Source organism: Typopeltis vanoorti, chromosome 8, assembly GCF_054136105.1.
Source record: "Typopeltis vanoorti isolate ZY-2024b chromosome 8, IOZ_Tvanoo_1.0, whole genome shotgun sequence".
Classification (NCBI taxonomy): domain Eukaryota; kingdom Metazoa; phylum Arthropoda; class Arachnida; order Uropygi; family Thelyphonidae; genus Typopeltis; species Typopeltis vanoorti.
The window spans coordinates 10,162,198-10,182,070 of NC_143556.1; the positions used below are offsets into that span (position 1 = coordinate 10,162,198).

At 33.3% G+C, this 19,873-nt stretch overlaps 1 protein-coding gene across 1 annotated transcript in view; it reads right to left on the reverse strand.

The window, feature by feature from the left end:
* Nucleotides 1-3,757: 3,757 nt before the first annotated feature.
* LOC150103726 (peroxiredoxin-6-like) overlaps nucleotides 3,758-19,873 on the reverse strand; it is a 68,984-nt gene continuing 52,868 nt past the window's right edge. Inside the window, exon 6 of the mRNA XM_090396513.1 lies at nucleotides 3,758-4,181. Coding sequence (XP_090252639.1) covers nucleotides 4,053-4,181 — 129 coding nt within the window. The 3' untranslated portion in view covers nucleotides 3,758-4,052. The remainder of the gene's footprint in view (nucleotides 4,182-19,873) is intronic.

Below are 19,873 nucleotides of genomic sequence, written 5' to 3' on the forward strand. Positions count from 1 at the left end.
CTCCACTTGGGCCTGCCTCCCACTGAAGAGACCTCAATAAAGGTCGAAACTAGTCTGGGTAGTGGCCCTTCCCTTAATGCATAACATTAAACATATCTGCAAGGAGATGTGTTTTGCATTATAGGAGATACTGAGATAGGAGTGTTGGTAGCTTGCTCCACCTTTGCAACGAGTTGCCCTGGTGTGTACCACCTTAACCCAGTCCTGAAGATACTTTCAGGCGCAAACTTTGTTTGCTCACACTTGGATAAAGGATTAAACTAAATTTATTATACTCTAACCAAGTGAAAAATAAACTTTCATCAAGGTATTGATAAGATCTCACTTGGACTTTTGTGTGCAGGTCTGGTCCCCTAATTTCCATTGTGTTCTGATATATTGGAGAGAGTGCAAAGGAGCGTGTTAAAAATATCAAGATTATAGAATACCGATATATTATAGAATATAGAGAAAGATTAGAGGTGTGAACAGATGGCATCAATGGCAATATCATATTAAAAACGAGGATATTAGGAAAGAACTTGACATTGTCAACATCCAGGAATGCGTTAGTAGAGCTAATCTCAGGTGGTATGGTCACTTAAACAGAATGGGCAAAGAAAGATTAGCAAAACAAGTGTTCTCTGCCAGGTTGGCAGGAAAACGACCCAGAGGAAGACCAAGATATAGGTGGATTGATACAGTACAATGTGCCTTAGACAATAGAAATATAAGATCTGATAATGTTGGAGTCTTGACAAGTAACAGACTGATTTGGAGGAAAATTGTAGATAGGAAGTTAGTAATGATGTAAATTTTTCATGTAGTACTATCATATCCTGTACACCCCTTGAGGGTACAAGGCAGGAATTTGATGATGATGATAGAATACTGATTATGAAGACAAGAGAATTGTAGACTGCAGACACTAGCAAACAGGAGAAAGAGGGGAGATATGATTGAGACTTACTTCTGAAAGGGTCATACAGGATTTCAATTTATGGCAGCTGGGGAAAGGACAAGAGGTATCCCTGGAAGCTGAGAACGAATGCTGCATTAAGGAGGGTGAGGGCTCGATTTTTCTCTCATAGGTGGTGCATGATTGGAATGGATTGCCATTGGATGTTGTGAGTGCAAGTAGTGTGAATGAATTCAACAATGAGTATGATAGCTGGTGTCTGTAGTATGTGGCCTCCCTCGATAAGTCCCTAACTCCATGGAGGTCTGTTAATAATAATAATACTGATATCTTATTTTTTTTTTTTTTTTTACAGGTTACTTCTAATTTTGCTACTGTAGATTAAGTTTAGTATCTGTAATTATGACAATATCTGCATATTTTATATGAGTGATATTATCTGCTTTATCACTATTCCTTCTTCCTTTACTGCATTATAAGACTATCAATAAAGAAATTAAAAAGTGTGGGTGGGGGATGATAATGGGTGGCTTTGCATCTTTGTTCATATCCACATGATTTGTAGCAATTTCTCTCTATTTACAAAATCAAATACCTGTTTCAAACAAACAAAATGATAACTCAATGTGATTTTCCCAAGCTATTTCTAAAATCATGTATGCAAACAAAGCTCTGGAGAAACAGTACACCAATTTTTTTTTTTTTTTTATGTCTAGCTCGTGCTCATATAAGAGATTGAAATGATGTATTCTGCAATACATTATTTCACAACTGTTCAAAATTTTATTAATTTCTCTACATTTGCATTACTTAGAATTGCTAAAAGGAATAATTTCTTTAAACAAAGTCCATGATAGTGTTATTTAAAGTATCATGATCCTTTTTTGTAACTTGTAATTTAGGGGGTTATTTCACAAGCACATTTCCAAATATGCCATGCTTATAAAAATGTCCTTGCATCATTAAATTTTATTACCAAAACAATAATTCTACACACTATGGAAACTTCTGAGTTACTAATAATGAACTCCATTTAAGTGTTGGATTATTTTGGCAGCCCATTATTTGAACTTCATGTCCATCAAAAACAGTGTACAGCAACCCTCGATTAATGCATCATTTTTTTTTTTTTATACACAAATTCGATTAGTGCGCCTATATATATATCTTAAAAATAAATGATAAATTTTAAAAATTTTCTATCTACACATTTTATGGCTAACTAATTTAAAACAAAAAAATCACTCAAGGATGAAATAATTTAGTTACCGATTTAAAAGATTTTGCAAAATTATTTTTAATTGCATACTTCACTATTTCCAAATTTACCACCAAAATTTTTGTTGTTTGCTAATTACATAGCATTTTGATGATCATATCTCATGCCTCCTTTGCAATTGTTTTCCTTTTTTTTATTTTAAAGTATTTTCCCAACCTTTCATTGAGTAAAAGAATTAGTGAGCAAAAAAGTAGAAATGTGAAAATGATTCGAAAAATAATCTCATTGGAAGAAAAACTTGATATAATAAAGAAAAATGAACAAGGAGAGTCCAGAGCAAAGATAGGACAAGAACACAAAAGGGGTGAATCAGCTATAAGAGCAGTTTTAAGCAAAGCTGCTGAATACAGAGAGAAAGATAAGGCTGCTTCAAGTTCATCATGCATGCACTCGAAATCAAAGTGTTATAATGATTGAATTAGAGAGACGTCTTTCTACATGGATCGAAGATTGTAATCAAAAATGGATCCTGCCTAGCTCTGACCTTATTAAACCAAAAGCATTAAGTCTCTTTGCAACCTTGAAAGAAAGGGCTATCAGTGATGGAATTCTTTTCCATCACTGATAGCCCTTTTTCCACGCTAGTGCTGGGTGGTTTGAGCATTTCAAAAAGAAAAATAGCCTACATAATGTTCGAATCACAGGTGAAGCTGCAAGTGAAGACAAGGAGGTGGCCACAAATTATCCAGAGATTTTGAAAAAAATTGTGGAAGAAGGGGGCTATTGTGAACAACAAATATGTAATATTGGTGAAACTGGCCTTTTTTAAAAGCAAATGCCTTCCAAGACTTTCTGGCCAAATCAGAGAAATCTCAGCCAGGTTATAAAGTCGCAAAGTCGAACGAAATTACTGCTAGCAATATGCGAGCAGTTTGGAAGCACATTGTTCCAAATTGTACAAATGATTTTAGAGGCTTTTCAAATGAATCTAAGTTAATTAAATCTCATTCTGAGAAATTCATTCTGACCTGCTAAATTTAGATGCACAGCAGGAAGATCCTGAAGAAAATTTAATCACTGACAAGCCCAAAGAGATCTTACAGAAACAATTTGAAAATATTTTTGTACAATTGAAGTTTTTAAGCAGCAATGCTTAGAGGCTGACCCTGATGAAGCAGTAAAATTTGCAGAAGTGGTAGAAGAGGCAATAGGGAAATACCGTCAGTTGTATGAAAAAAAAAAAAAGAGAAACAGAATGCCTGCCAAACTATATTAGCTCAATTCTTTGTTAAGAAGTAAAATAATAAATTTATATTCTGAATATGTTTTATTGTATTTCAGCTTTATGGTTTTCCTTTTATAAAATTCTTTTATAAAAAAAAAATTAAGGGCCAAAAAAGAAATTTAAGGAATGAATTATACTTTTCCCATAAGTTATTGTGCATATTATATGTTGCGCATTTCCGATTAATGTGCCTGTTTTAAAGAACGCATTAATCAAGGGATTGCTGTATTTTAATATTAGAAACTATTCTGATGACTGTTATTATATAAAGAAGCGAGCATTTAAGTATTTATAGATAAGAGAAGATATCAAATAATGCTGAGAACAATTTTCTCACAATTATTAGGAAAAAACATAAGCAAAAATATTAAACTTTATTGCCAAACAATATATTTTAATAAAACTTTGTGTAGGAATATCTAAGTAGATAATTTATCCACTATAATTAACAGTTGTCATATTTGTGATTATATATAAGCAATTCTCAAATGTAGAGCAGGAATTTAGAAATTTTTGTAAAAAATGCCTGCTTTTTTACTCTGTATTATTTTCCTGAGAATGACAGGAATTTATATGTGAATACATAAAATGTAATTAAATGAATCAAAAAAAGTAAGCCTACTCTTTAAAAAAAAAAAAAAAAAAAAAAATCAAGGCTGTGGGGTTGTCCGAAGATACTGTTTCCCTGAGGGTACAGAATGAACTTTTACACCTTTAGGAAACAATTCTTTAGCTTCTTCTTCCTTAACAGATGGTAATACCATACAATCACCTCCTTGCTGGAAAAGAAAAAAAAAACAACACGAATTTGAGTTGGTAAATTAATTCTTAACATTTAATTTTAAACATCTTCTTTCTAATATCTAACAGTAGATTGTAGAGATAATATAATAATTAGTAGCATTCAGTTTATGTTGTTAAAATTAAATGAAGTGAAATTTAGAATTTATCTGTCTGATCACAACTTGGAAATTTTTTATTTTATTCATTATAAATGAATTTAAGTTAATAAAAAAAATGGGGGGGGGTGAATACTGTTGAAATTAAGGATCATTTTATATTCCAGATATAAAACCCCAACCTTTGAATTCAGTGATGGGTAATATCAAACAGTCATCTAGCTCCTGTAGTAATGTATTGTGTAACAGTTTTACATTAGACACATGTACTGTATTCTTATAAGCTTTTGGCATGTTAATACGCTGATATATTAGCATATTAATATATTTTGTATATAAATATTTGTATTTAATAAATATACTCAGTAGGACAAGAATGTATTTTTTTTTTTCATTTAAATCCAATGAAATCATACTGGCGCTCACATTCACATGAATTACGATACAATATACGAAACCAAAGATTGGTAAAATTGTTTGTCACATTTATGCCAATCATCTCATACATGAAGACATCATTTATAAATTACAGTAAAGAAAATATTTGAGGTAATTGCCCACATTATATTAAAGCCCACATTATATTAAAGTAAATGCAATGTGCCAGATGCTGTAAGTGTAAAATGCTGGTGATCTTATATGGCAAGTTAGCACAAAATAAACATTTTGTAAAGAAATTTTGAGGTTCACCTTATATGTCAAGTCACCTTGTATGCCGGCGGCATATGCAGTATTTATTTATTTTCCTAACTTTGCACTGAAAGCAGTACTTCATATTATGGTATGGCTATCAAACTTCAAACTTGGGAATTCACGAAGTTATTCTCTGATAAGTCATCTATGCCATCAGTGTGCCCTGCAATGCATGCAAAAAGAGTATCTTGAAATCAGCCTGAGACAGTTCAAAGCTTAATAAGTCCATATAACTTTGCTGCCACTATACATCTTTAAAAGATACCGTTGCAGAGATAAAATTTGGTATGACACAGTGTTCTGGAAGCAGCAGCAACAAGTCTTGGTTTTCAGTACAGCAGGTAGCTTTCTCACAATGGGGCAGCAAGTGATTGTCCAGCATCCATAACTTTGTGCAACAATAATAACCAACTCATCATCTTTCTCTCTCTCTCTCTCTTACAAGGTCAGGCTTCCTCAATCCAATGCTAGTCCTATAGTGGGGGTTCTACTGCTATTATCCAACCTGTACACTATGTCTTCTGACACATAGACACATACATGGAGATATGTGCATGTGTGTGTGTGTGTGTGATAACATTGTGAAACTTTGTCTCACATTGAGCAATGTGAGACAAAGTTTATAGACTCTGAGAGCCTACAGACTATACAAATACAGAAATCCTGCTGAAAAGACTAAACAGAATCTTTACATTTCACTTCAGGCCTCCACCAGTCAATGTAATGGTGTCTCACTGGATGATGAAATTCCTCTACTTCCTAAGCTAGTATAAATTATGATTTTAGTTTTACTTACTTAGCGTCGTGGACTTTCAGGCATTTTGCCAATTAACTTTGTGTGACTAGCTTTAATCACAGCAAATCCTAATTATTTTAAAATAAAGTACTTTCATTAATCAAACAGAATCAAATTACATGGGAGATGTTTATGAATGACTACATATGAGAGTATTTCTGCATTAAAATATAGATCGCCTAAATCAATTTTTTGTATTGTATACTTGATATATTTCTGGGCCGTTTTCTCTGGTAGATTCCTGAGTTAGTGCAGACAAGCAGGGTCTTCTTTCCAAAACACTCAAGTTTTAATCCCAAATTTCAGAAAAATCAACAACAGAATTCTATTTCAAACAATGAGTTTTAAGGTTTAGGAACAATATTGTGGTAGTTGTCTGATGTACTTGTACCCCAATTCCTCTAAAATCATCAATAGGCATGGACTCAACTTTCAGTATTGGTTAAGGATGGAGGCTGGCTGTCCCTAATTTTCGAATTAAAACAAGTTAGCAGATGTATCCCTCAAGAGAGCAGAACCTCAGTTAATATACAATGTAAAATTATCTGAGTGATGGTAATATGCTAGTCATGATGGGAAATAATTTGGTAGTTCACTTTGAACAGCAGTGTAGTATTATCAACCTGGTTATTTGAAATATAATTCTTCACTTTGATAGATATGGTGGCCTTGATTTCAATATGGCACTAATATTTTCACAGAAAGTAATGTTGCTCTTATAGCAGAGAGCAGATAAGTAACAAGTATTATAACAAAAACAAACTCTGATGAGGAGAGCTCAACTGAGCAAGCTAAACAAATCCTAGAGTTCTACTATTGCTATGTACAGAGTGAAGGAAAAAGAAATAATTATCCTGATATCAAGTGGATTGACAGTTTTCATTCAGGTTATTCAACTGTGTGGGCTATGGTAGAAAGTACTTTTTTTTTCCAGATTTCTGATTAATGCAGTTGTTCAAGGCTTTTATCTCACCTATATACGCATAAAAGACAAATAAATCATACAATAGATGGTCACTATAGCAAACCCATAAGGACCAGAGAAGGTTTGTTTTAGGTCAAGGAAATCAGAAGGAAAAAAATAGAACAAAGGAAATGGCAGGAACATATATAAAGCACACAAAATGATATGAAACGTATAAATGCAAACAATAATGAAAGTAATGGGATACAAGTAAGAAAGAGTCGATCATAGGTTCCCAAACTATTTTGCACCACCGCCCACTTTGCAAGATATAAATTTTGTAACCCCCCCCCATTACAACAGTTTTCCCCGTTTAAGCCGTTTGATATTTTTGAAGTAAATAGCAACTAATGATACATTACTGCTTATGCCGTTAAATTTTTAAAAAGTGGCCAATATGTGCTTCATCTTGAACACAGTTATTTCTATATCGATTTTGGTGAAATGTAGCCCATATGTAAAGATTGTAAAATGTATGCTCGAATAACATTATGCACAGTTTCATACAATGGTTTAAATAAGAAAATGTGGAATACAATTAAGAGATTGCATTAGTAAGAATCTTATTGTAATAATTAAAACACCATCAAATGTATTAGATGGTTTATTTTGAACTTACAAAGTAAAAATACAAAGAAAAAATAAATTAATGTGAAGGATGAGCCTGGTGCATTTTTAAAAGTTTGTTAATATCATGTTCAACTTTCGTTAAAAACAGTCGTAAATCGCCATGCTCAGTTATATGCAATCAGTTCCTTTTCTTAGATAGTAAATTCACTACAGCACTAAACCCATGCTCAGCCAAATAAGAAGATGGAAATGCAATTAAAAATTTCTGCACAATTTCCCATAATCCAGGGTACAGTATCGGCATTGATTTTTGAAGCCAGAACTCTTGGTATTCAGTTTTGAATTTTATTTTTAGTTCTTCATTTGTTGTGAGTTCTATGAGTTCCACTTCTAAATTTGATGATCCAGCTGTGCTTACATGTGAGAAAGGATCTAGAACAAAATTTGGTATATTCATGTTTAGAATATCCTTGAATCGCTCATTGAAATCAGCATGGAGAACCTCCAAGTGTTGGCAGTATGTAAGTAAATCTTCCTTTTTGAGAGACACTGCTGATAAATTTGAAAAGTGACTATATTCCCCTCGGCCCATATTCCGTTTGAACAGAAGTTTCCCTACAAAAGCTGCAATAACGTTTTTGTTTTAATTCAATTCAATTCATCACCTTGTAGTTGTAGATTGACTTCATTAAATATTTTATAGAGGTCTGTCAAATAAGCGATGTCATTTTTGGATGTAATCAGGTTTGCCCACAATCCGTCGTCTCTGTTTTCTAGGAACTCTAGTACTGAATCAAACAAATTGTAAAATCGATTCAGATAAATACCTTCTGAAACCCAGCGAACTTCTGTGTGAAAGAGCAAACGATTGAAATCTTCATCGTTTTCACTACAAAGTTGGCTAAACGATCTATCACTCAATTAATTGCTTCTAATCTTGTTGACTACTATAATAACGTAATGGAGTGACGTGTGCAGGCATTCACTTAAATTTTTCGCAACCAAATGTTGACGATGAAGAACACAACGTATAGTGAGTACATTTGGTACTGCTTGATTCAAATGCGCTATGAAACCCTTGTGGCGCCCTGTCATTGCTGGAGCACCATCAGTAGCAGCAGACAAAATATTACGAATAAGAATGTCTTTCTCTTGAAAAAACTTATCCATGATATTAAACATAGATCCTCCCTTTGTATCCGCTTCCAAGTTTTTCATCATCATCATCATCAAATTCCTGCCATGTACCCTCAAGGGGTGTACAGGATATGATAGTACTACATGAAAAAATTACATCATTATTAATTTCTTATCTACAATTTTCCTCCAAATCAGTCTGTTACTTGTCAACACTCCAACATTATCAGATCTTATATTTCTATCGTCTAAAGCACTTTGTACCGTATCAATTCACCTATATATTGGTCTTCCTCTGGGTCGATTTGCTGCCAACCTGGCAGAGAACACTTGTTTTGCAAATCTTTCTTCGCCCATTCTGTTTAAGTGAACATACCACCTGAGATTAGCTCTGCTAACTCATTCCTGGATGCTGACAATGTCAAGTTCTTTCCTAACATCCTCGTTTTTAATATGATACTGCCATTGATGAAATCTGTTCACGCCTATAATCTTTCTCAGGACTCTCATATCTGTGGTCTCTAGTCTTTGGTCAAGTGTTTTACTTCTGACCCAGCTCTCAGATCCATAAGTTAAAACTGGTTTGAACACTGTCTTGTATACAGCTAATTTAGTGTTCCGACTAATTTCTCTCTTATTCCATATGAATTTATTCAATTGACTTCCCAACATTGACTTTGCTGATTCTGTTGTCTATTTTTATATTTAATTTATCATCTTCAGTAAAAATCGTGCCTAAATAGCTGAAATGTTTTACTTGTTCCGCAGGTTCTCCATTCACAACACAGTTGACATTTTCAATGATTCTGCCTATTTTCATTGTCTTTGTCTTTTTATTGTTGACCTTCATACCATATCTATTACAACAGCTATTCAATTTAGTCAGAGAATCTTCCAGACTTGTAGCGAATTTATTTAGAAGTATAACATCATCCGCATAAAGCAAAGAGCTGACATTAACATCTCCAATTTTGATATCATGTTTAATACCACTTTCCTTCATAATGTGATCCATATAGATAATGAATAACAGAGGAGATAATGTACATCCTTGTCTCACACCAGATTTAACATTAAACCGAATGATATAATCACGTAATCACAAGAAAGATATTTATTTAACCAAATATTTCGGTCTGGAAATAGCAGACCATCGTCGGTGGTATTACAAGAACAGTTTAAAAAATATACAAGCTAGAATACTAACAATAGATCGTTGAAATTAGAACATGCCGCGTGATGTTATATCACTAAGTATGAAACGAAATATTCTAATTTCAACGATCTATTGTTAGTATTCTAGCTTGTATATTTTTTAAACTGTTCTTGTAATACCACCGACGATGGTCTGCTATTTCCAGACCGAAATATTTGGTTAAATAAATATCTTTCTTGTGATTACGTGATTATATCATTCAGTCTTATGTCGCAAGTATCCTTAAAACAACTAACATTAAACCATCTTCCTGTACTTCCTTCAATTCTAACTGCTGAATTACAACTCAAATAAAGACTAAGTATTGCTTGATATAATGCTGCATTAACACCATATAACTGCAGCGTATTGAATAGCTTCTCTCTTGGCACCTTGTCATATGACTTTTCCAGATCGACAAAACTTAAATACAGATCTTTGTTATATTCCCATGCTTTCTCGACTATTTGTCGTAAAGTGAAGATCTGATCCTGACAGCCTCTATTTGGCCTGAATCCAGCTTGTTCTTCACCAAGCTTTTTTTCCACAATTCTTCTCAACCGTTTCTCAAGTATACTTGCATAGATCTTGCCAGGAACACTCAGTAGGGAAATACCTCTGTAATTCTCACATGCAATTTTATTTCCCTTTTTATATATGGGTACTATGAGAGCTCTACTCCAATCATCGGGAATTCATCCCTCTGTCCAGGCTTTCTGAACTATGCAGTGCAGCCACTGTAAGACTCTTATACCACCATACTTCAGCATTTCTGGTCGAATATCATCTACTCCTGCTGCCTTTCCACATTTCAAGCCTTTAATGACTTTTTCTACTTCAAGTATGGATATGTATTCCTGACTGCATGACTGGTCAGTGTTTTTTACCACTGTGCTGTCATCACTGCTTGTTTCATTTAGCAGTTTTTCAAAGTAATTACTACATACTGCAGGGATATCTTTTTCTCCCATTTTCATGTCACCTTTATCATCTCTAATTACTTTTACAGCACTCTTTCCTCCATTCTTAAGCTTCTTCAACACCCTCCAGAATATTTTGCCACCTTCTTGATATTTATTTTCTATATTCTTGCCAAAGTCCTCCCATGACTTTTGTTTAGCTAGTTTTACAAAGTGTTTAGCATTCTTGCATTTGTCTCTATATTCTCTAAGCACAAGCTGACTTATTAGACGGGAACTTTTGGTATGCTTTCTTCTTTTCCTTCACTGCCTCTTTAACTTCCTGTGTCCACCAGGGAGTTCTGATTTTTTTATCCTTACAGACAACCTCACCACATGCCTCTCTGGCAGAATCAATCAATGTTTTCTTCAGAGTTTGCCACTGAATCTCCAAGGTTTGATTCCTGTTCTCAAACTCTTTCATTTTTTCTTCAATAATCTTTGTGTATTTTAGTCTACAGCTCACATCTGAGAGCTGCTCAACTTTTATTCGCTTTAAAACTTTCTTACACGTTATTCTTTTCAATATGAAATTCAATTTTATCCTGCTCAAGACTAAATAGTGATCACTTCCAATTTCAAATCCTCTGCACACTCTGGTGTCCTGCACCAGGGAGAAAACATCGCTATCAACAATAACATAGTCAATGAGACTTTTCTTATTCCTAGCCTCTTCTCTCCATGTGAATTTGTGCACATTTTTATGTTGGAACATGGTGTTAGTAATAACCAGTCCGTGTCCTGAGCAGAAATGCAACAGATATTTGCCATTATTATTAGCTTTGCTCTTTTCTCCAAATTTTCCCAAAATATTTTTGTATGTCTCACAATCATTTCCTACTCTGTTATTTAGATCCCCAACAAGAACCAACTTTTCATTTTTCATTGTGTCAGTTGCTTTTTCTGAAGCCTCAAAAAATTCCTCCACTTCTACCTTAGTAGAACCTTCTGTGGGACCATAGGCACAAATAAGTCTCATTGTCCAGTTCTCCATTCTCATATTTGCCCACATTACTCTACTTGAGACTGACTGCCATTCAAGAAGATTAGCCTCGTATTTTGTGTTGAATACTATGGCTACTCTTTCTTTTCCTTGATTGTCATTGCCTGAATATAACATTTTGTATTTATTGTTCAGAAAGATCTCACCAGTTTTGGTATTTTTTGTTTCAGTCACCCCTATTATGTCGATCTGGTACTTATCAAATTCCTCAGCTAGCTCCATTTCTTTGCCATTCAGGCTTCTTACGTTGATAGTACCGATCTTTAACTCTGGTGATGTTGAGTCGGGGTTTATTTTCAGATTTGTTCCAGTAGCTGACTTTTCGCTGTTCGCCCTGGTTCCCTGGCAAAAACAACGGGGGCCTTGTTTAACCGGGCGACGCCCCAGCCGGCATGAAATTTTGTTATGTTGTACCATCATGCTATATTTTGGTTTAACCAATAAGAATACAATTTGGTTGGCTAAATCCCAAATTGCCAGCCCATCCTCGTCCGTTCAGTATCCAAGTAGATACCCAACAAGGTGCGCCACGAGAAGGTGAGGATTGGACATTAGGTCAGAAACCCTGGTCGGTTCTCCGCATTCCTTTAAACGCCATGTGGAGGTCTCCTCTCAGTTATACAGCTTTTACCCTTAAGCACCCCTTCCAAGTTTTTAGCAAATAATAATTCTTGACAAACTTTTTCTTCTTTTATGAATCGTACGTATGATAAGAGTAGTGGTTCATTATTTGGGAGAGTTGATTCATCGAGTTGAATGGAAAATTGGCATGTCTTCAAATAATCGCACAATGATTTTTCAACGTCTTCAGCCATTTCATCGATTCTTCTTTGCACTGAATTATTGCTCAAAGGAATTTTTCTGATGACATCTGATGCTGGCTTATGAAGCACAGTGTTTATTACTTCTTTTACTGCCGGCAAGATTAATTCCTCACCAATTGTGTGTGGTTTTCCCGCTTTTGCGATTAATAATGAAATATTATAAGAAGCTTGTAATCCGTCATTATCTTGTTTAGTGGACGACGTAAAACGTTTTGATATAGTTAGACATTTAAAATATTTTTCTTCTACTACTTGAAAATAGGACAAATCTTTATCCTTTTTGTCAGCATGCATTTTAGTCAAATGCTCTTGTAGCCTAGAAGGCTTCATTGCTTCATTTGAAAACACTTTTTGGCAAATCAAGCACATGGGTAATAATTGGTTTGTAGGAGACTGAATAAAACCATATTTCAAATACTCAATACTGTACTGTCGACATTTCTTTTTATATTCAGACATAATGAAGTAATAAAATATGCAAAAATATTCACAAAATAAAAGATTTAATTTACACTTTGTATGACTCCACTTATCTATCACACTTTCGACTGATTGTTGGCAAAGCACACAAAAAATAATGAAACTTATTCCTAAACCACTGGTATTTATAGATTTGAAATCTAGCCCGAATCGACTTGCATGCATTAACTTGTTTGCAATACCATCGTACTCGTGCTTTGAACAAGTCACTGCAAGCACCCATATTCCTGTCAAAACATGCTGAATTGAGTGAATTACCTACGTAATAGTTGACCGACATACTACTAGGTACGACTCGTCTGCTGCGTGGACAGACTAAAGCCTGTATGGTATGATCAATTTTTACAATAACAAAAAATGAATACATTTTTTAAGTATATAAAAAATAGAAGTTAAAATATCCTGTATGGCACCTTCAATTTTTTATTTTGCACGCAAGTGCATTTTGTTCATCCGACCACGACATTGTCCAAATAATTATAAATAAAATTAATAAATAAAATAATTACACAAGATATAAACAACAAACCTACAAAACATAACCACAGAAAACAGTATAATAAGTTTTGAATATTTGCTTTGTTTTTTCCTTCTAGTTAGCAATATAAGTTAGTACTAACTAGGCTAACTAAAATTTACGATTTTATTTCTTTCTTGCCATTATTATTTTTACTCATAATATTAAATTATATAAAATTGAGTTTATTTTTGTACAAATCAATTAGAAAAGTGGTTTTATATATTTTATATATATTTTGAAATGAAATATAACGAATATAAATTTGCTACTGTAAACATAACCTATTATACACACATATATACATGCTCTATTTTCTCATTGACATAGAAAATTATTATCTATTTCTGTCTGACATGGTAAATTTTCAAATGATTAAATAACTGAAATAGAAAATTGATAAAAAAATTGATCGTGTAAGATGGGCATAAGATGAATTAAAATGCAATATTTAAATTTTAAATGATTATCTAATCGCAAAATCACGAAAATAATTAATTTTTTAATATATATTATTAATTTCTTCTATAAAGAGCCACCGACTCCTAGGCCGCCTGAACGTCCCCAAATGCTTCTGATCCCACTATAGCCCCCCCCCCCCCCCCAGAAGGTTTTAGCACCCACTGGGGGGGGGGGGGGAATGGTACTGCCCACTTTGGGTACCTATGGTCTAGATGAATATAAAAGTGTAAAAAATGAAAATCCAGAATTAATGTTCAAGCATCACACTAGCTTAAATTAATGTCACTTACCTGAAATTTTCAAATTAAACTAAATATGTGCAGTCTATACCATTATATCAAAAAACAACCAAACCCTTCAGTAGTTAAACTTATAATAGTCACCTGCAATTACGTATACATAGAGGTTGTAATTGATAAAAAAAATCTGCTCAGTCAGCTTAAGGGTAAGGAAACGACTGCTACAGCTACTATGCAGATCATTTTTTCTGGACAGAGACTCAATGGTGGAGAGCTAGCATAAACTGATACTGTTCTCTTAGAAATGTAAATTACAGTATTTAATTCAAAATTTAAAAGTTTTGAAGCTTATGTGGGTAATAGCTCATTTCATGTTTGAAATCTCCTTTATTTATAAATTAAAAAATTATTCTTATTTAGAATTGATTTTAATCAAAAGCTGTGAGCTGAAAATTCTGAGCTAAATTATCTTTAAGCTAACATAATTTTTTTTAAAAATTTTCTTGCCAATACTTTTTATTAATATTTTTATTTATTTGCTATTTCTTGTGTCCTCTGTTCTGTTTCATGCCATTTCCTTTGTCTACTAACTGTGATGTAATTGCTAGAAAATTTGGTTTGCTATCATGAAGGTTTTTCAGCTTTTATTGCAGGTAATAGTGAGCTTAAAATTGCACTGATTCTATGGGATTTAGGGCAAACTTTTTTTCTGTCGTTCATTATGGCACCTCATTTCATTATAGTGGCATCTGCTATAACAAAATGAAGTGCTATAATAGACAAGAAATTATGTTCTTGTTTTAATCCTTTACCCAAGTAAAAGTAAACAAAGTTTTTGCATGAAGCAGCTTTATGACTAGGCTACTTGTATATAGCAATCAAATGCTTTAATATTCCATATTGCACGGCACACTTCTCTTAGATATAATAGGACGTGTGCTGTGCATTATGAGCAGATGAGCTAACAACAGTATCTCGTGAAGGTACTCAATGTGCAAATTTTACCCAACATATAAGCTGAGTTCAAAATTAAAGCAATATAATTTCTTCTTATCTATTATAATTTATATGGTAAGCAAGCAAAATAAATTTTCTATATATATATAATAAATATTCATCAAACTTTCAGTTTGGTGAAAGAGTGAAACACTGTTCAGTATTTTTCTGATGATAGCACTCTCCATCACTCCTACTGACGTGACAAACCTTGTAGCACTCAAACATCAGTATCTACTATCAGTACCCTTAAACAGTGATCTCCATGCCGTTCTTTGATAGAGTGTTAACAACCTAATCATCTTTACTGTTCCTAAACACAATTTTGTCTTTTTTTTTTGTGAAATAAAACAGGATTGAGTTTTACTAGTATTGAAATTAGCATGGTTATCAGAATTCCACGGCCGAATGAATCTTGCAGAGCAAAATTTATGGTTGTAACAGTTGATATTCTGGAAGTTTTAGTGATTTATAATGCAAGATTTGTCGGCAAAAAGGAGTGTAGTATATTATAGAAAGAAGCACATTGCAGATTGCCAACATTATATAATTTTAAGAGTAAAGATTCATCCACCATCATATATAATGTGCATTCAGACAAAGCTGATAATTCACTTGCTGAAGTCAGACCATATGATGGAAGTTTACTTAACAGAGATCTTTGCACCAAACTCAAACATCTTAGAGAAATATCAAGCATAACTACTTTGAGATTCTCCAAACTTCTGTATGCCATTTGAAGAAGTCTGAAATTTCTTGACATTTCTCGTAAGCAAGATGATCGCTGTTGATGACAGAAGTAGAATCCATATTGGCAATCATTTATTAGTTGAGATTCTTCAAGGGGTAGTGTTGAAAGTGGGAAGTTGAGATTGAGTGAAACTGGATGATAATTTGTTAGCAAAGATTTTTCGCTCTTTTCAAAAGGATGGATTGAATATGGACTAATTTCCAAGCTGCAGCACAGATACCAGACACAGGATACCTGATGGAGGGAAAACAGAACTATGGGGCAATGCCATCAGGAATAGGAGAAAAAAGTATAATATATACTTAAATGTGCAAATATTGTTGGAGGGGGGGGGGGTTTAAAATCCAGAATCAAAGTTTAGAGAACCTAGTGACAAAATATAAAGAAAATATTAACTGACACAAAGAAGATGGAACATGGTGCAGTTTCCTGCAAGAATAGAACAAAATCTGAATTAAAAATAAGCCACAAGATTGTTTTTTTAGTGCTAATAATCCAAGAGAATCATTTCAAATGCAAAAGAGAGGGAAGCAGGGTTGGAAAGATCAAAAAAGCAGATGAATGGAAGATGGATTATTTGACAAAAGTCAGTTGCAATAAAATTGTAAGAGCAGAGGTAATGGGAAAAGAAATATCAGCAAAATAGGTGTTTTGTGGCAAGATAACCATGATCTAGGTAGAATGATGCACTTTGTGGTGGCTTAGATGACTGATACAGAAAATCTAATGATAATAGAGACATGACAAAACAATTTGAAAAAAAAAAAAATTGATAGAAACAAGTAATAACATAGACTTAATTATGTAATACTAGTATCACAAACATCCACTCAGAACACATATTAGGAATTGATAATGATTTAAGTTATGAGTACATGATCATTCAGTTTTGAAAATTAGAGTCATCCTAAAGAGTAAAATATATACAAAAGTTTTAAAAATAATCAAAATAAGTTTCAGATGTGCAATGTATACTTAAATGTACAAATATTATTGAAAAAAACATTTAAAATCTGAAATCAAAGTTTAAAGACCCAGTGGAAGAGAGAGGAAAGCACATAAAGTTGCCTGCTAGCATAGAAATATCACAATTTAATAGACTCAAAAAAACTTTCTTTCATGAGAAAGTCTTAAAAAGAAGAAACTATACTATACTGCAAGTTCATGGTAAGTAAATCAGCATATACCCTTACAGAATAGCTTTGTTTACAGAAGTTTGACTTATTTGGATTCCAAGTTATGTTACCTTACATTTGGCCATTTTCCTTTTATTTGTGTACTCAACTTGAAGTTATGGGCTTAAGAACATATGAAAAAAGAGCAAGTCCAGCCAATGACTCATCCTCCAAAAGATGCCTGTAACCTGCCCAACATTCAGGAGCAATCACTCTTTGTGATTGCTCCTTCATGTTGAACTGACATCTAACAGCACTTAAGCATTTTATTTAGTATGGTTTTAATTTGTCAATACAATAGTTCACATAATTTTTATTAATAGAAGTTGATAATTGTGTGTGTAATTATGAATTAATATTATCAGTGAATTATTAGTGTAGATTAATTTTGTGCTATGATGATCGTAACTGGTTGAAGGATTTTGGTCATCAGTGCTTAATTAAATTGATAATATTGCAATAAATTTTTGTTAATATAAAGTGAACTAATGAATTAATAATGGCTTCTAAGCATGTGACAAGTAGTGTTCCTGAGAGTGCAGAAAAATGTGCAAGAATTCTGGGTCTTGGACACTGGAATAAAAATAGATGTGATAAAGCAGTTAGTCAATTGTGTAGATGATGATGATCCTTCACCTGTGGAGAATTCTCAACCCCCAATGTAAAATTTTTCAAGGTTTGTGTGCATAAACTTTTCTATCTGAAAATCTTATGTATTTTGTACTTAATATTAATTAAAACTTCTTTAATTGTGTGTATGTGTGATATAATTAAATAGACAAAAAAAAATTTATGCCAAGCATCATTCATAGATTTTCTGTGGTGGTGATGGAATGCATCTTCCCTATTTTATATGCATTTGAACAGGGGAACCATGTATTTATGTGAGGTTCATTTATATGATGGTCATAGGAATATATATATATATATATGTAGAAAGTATTTTACCTTGGGTATAATAAATGTTAAAGATACCAAGCTATTTTAAACCTAGTTTTACTCCATTTCCCAAGTAAGCAAACAGACAAACAAGTCAAGTTTGCACCTGCAAGTGTTGCAAGTCTAGCTGACCCTGCACGTAGTGCAAGACCAAGGCAACTCATGGTAAAAGTAGAATAAGCTCTGATCACTAATCTTAATATTTACCCTTAATGCAAAGCACATCTCCTGAGGAGATGTATGATGCTTTGTAATAAAGGCAAGGGGCCACTACCCAGACTGATTTCGACCTTTATTGAGGTCTCATCAGTGGGAGCCAGGCTAGAAATACTAAGATATTAGTAATACAGAGTTTATAAGTATTTTACCAGAACAAGTTACCATAAGGTGTTTTAACCTTATTAAATAAAAATCTCAGGAGGAGATATAAATGTAGAAAGTATTTTACCTTGGGGCTCCTTGCCTTTAATACAAAGCATCATACATCTCCTCCAGGAGATGTGCTTTGCATTAAGGGTAAATATTAAGATTAGTGATCAGAGCTTATTCTACTTTTACCATGAGTTGCCTTGGTCTTGCACTACGTGCAGGGTCAGCTAGACTTGCAACACTTGCAGGTGCAAACTTGACTTGTTTGTCTGTTTGCTTACTTGGGAAATGGAGTAAAACCAGGTTTAAAATAGCTTGGTATCTTTAACATATATATATATATATAAACAGAGGACTTCCTGTACATAGAAACATGTAAGAGATTAAGTTGTGAAAAGCAGCTATAAGAGCCATGGAGAGAATATCATGAAAGAGGGGAAAGTGTATTGGAGACTATTAAAGAGATCAGAAATGGAGGAAAGAATATTACAAAAATGGAACCAAATATCATCAAGATGCCTTTTTTTAAAAATTTTTATGTTGCTCCCACCCACAAAAGGTTAAAAGGTAATGATAATGGAAAGGCATTAAATGATGTAACCAGTAATAGATCATAAAAAGTATCAAGGCATGCAGCCATTTAAGTATTGATAGTTAAAAAAAAGCAGTGAATCACATAGCAAAAAAGGAATGGGAAAAGACTCAATTAAGGATTGAAGATTTTGACTCAATGTCCAATTAGAACCTTCCCCCATTGTATGCCCCATTATTAAGCATTCGTTTAGATGCTAAAAGGATCATGGACTCACTAAGAACAACTATAAACAGGACTGTAGAAAATCCAGTATCTTAAAAGCAAAAATAAGAATTGTAACACTAAAAATAGGACATCATTGTTTCTGAAAGAATGTTTATTCCTGTCATTGTAAATAGAATTTAGCTTGATGTAATTTAATTTTTAAAAAAATTTTTTTCTTCACTAGAGGTCATGCCAGTAGAATAACATGTGATCATATCATTGTTTCTTTAGCTTACAGTTAATAATGTAATTCAGCTTGTCTTGTATATTGATGTATGCTTCAGATGATGATCTGGATGTGAAGATCGAAACGTCAGGATAATAAAAAAGTTTTTTAACACGGTTGTAAATTTCATACATTTTTAAAATGAGAGCATGGACTATTAATCTAGGATGTTGCTCACCAAGGGCCCATATTTTATATTTGGCTGAAACTACATATACAGTAATTTGTGAATGATTATGTTGATTTGGTTTATCCTGTTTTCACCTTTCTTTAACCTTTTTGAACTGTTCTGCTTAGTTGTGTAATGTAGAGTAATTAAAATTACTTTTAAATTATTGATGTTATGCAGTTTACTGCTATCAAATGGTAATATGTTTTGCCATATACTTATTTTGCCAATTCACTTATTTACCATTAAAAAAATTCAATTTATTAATCACTTAATAATTAATTGACAGCAGTTAATTCAATCATAATA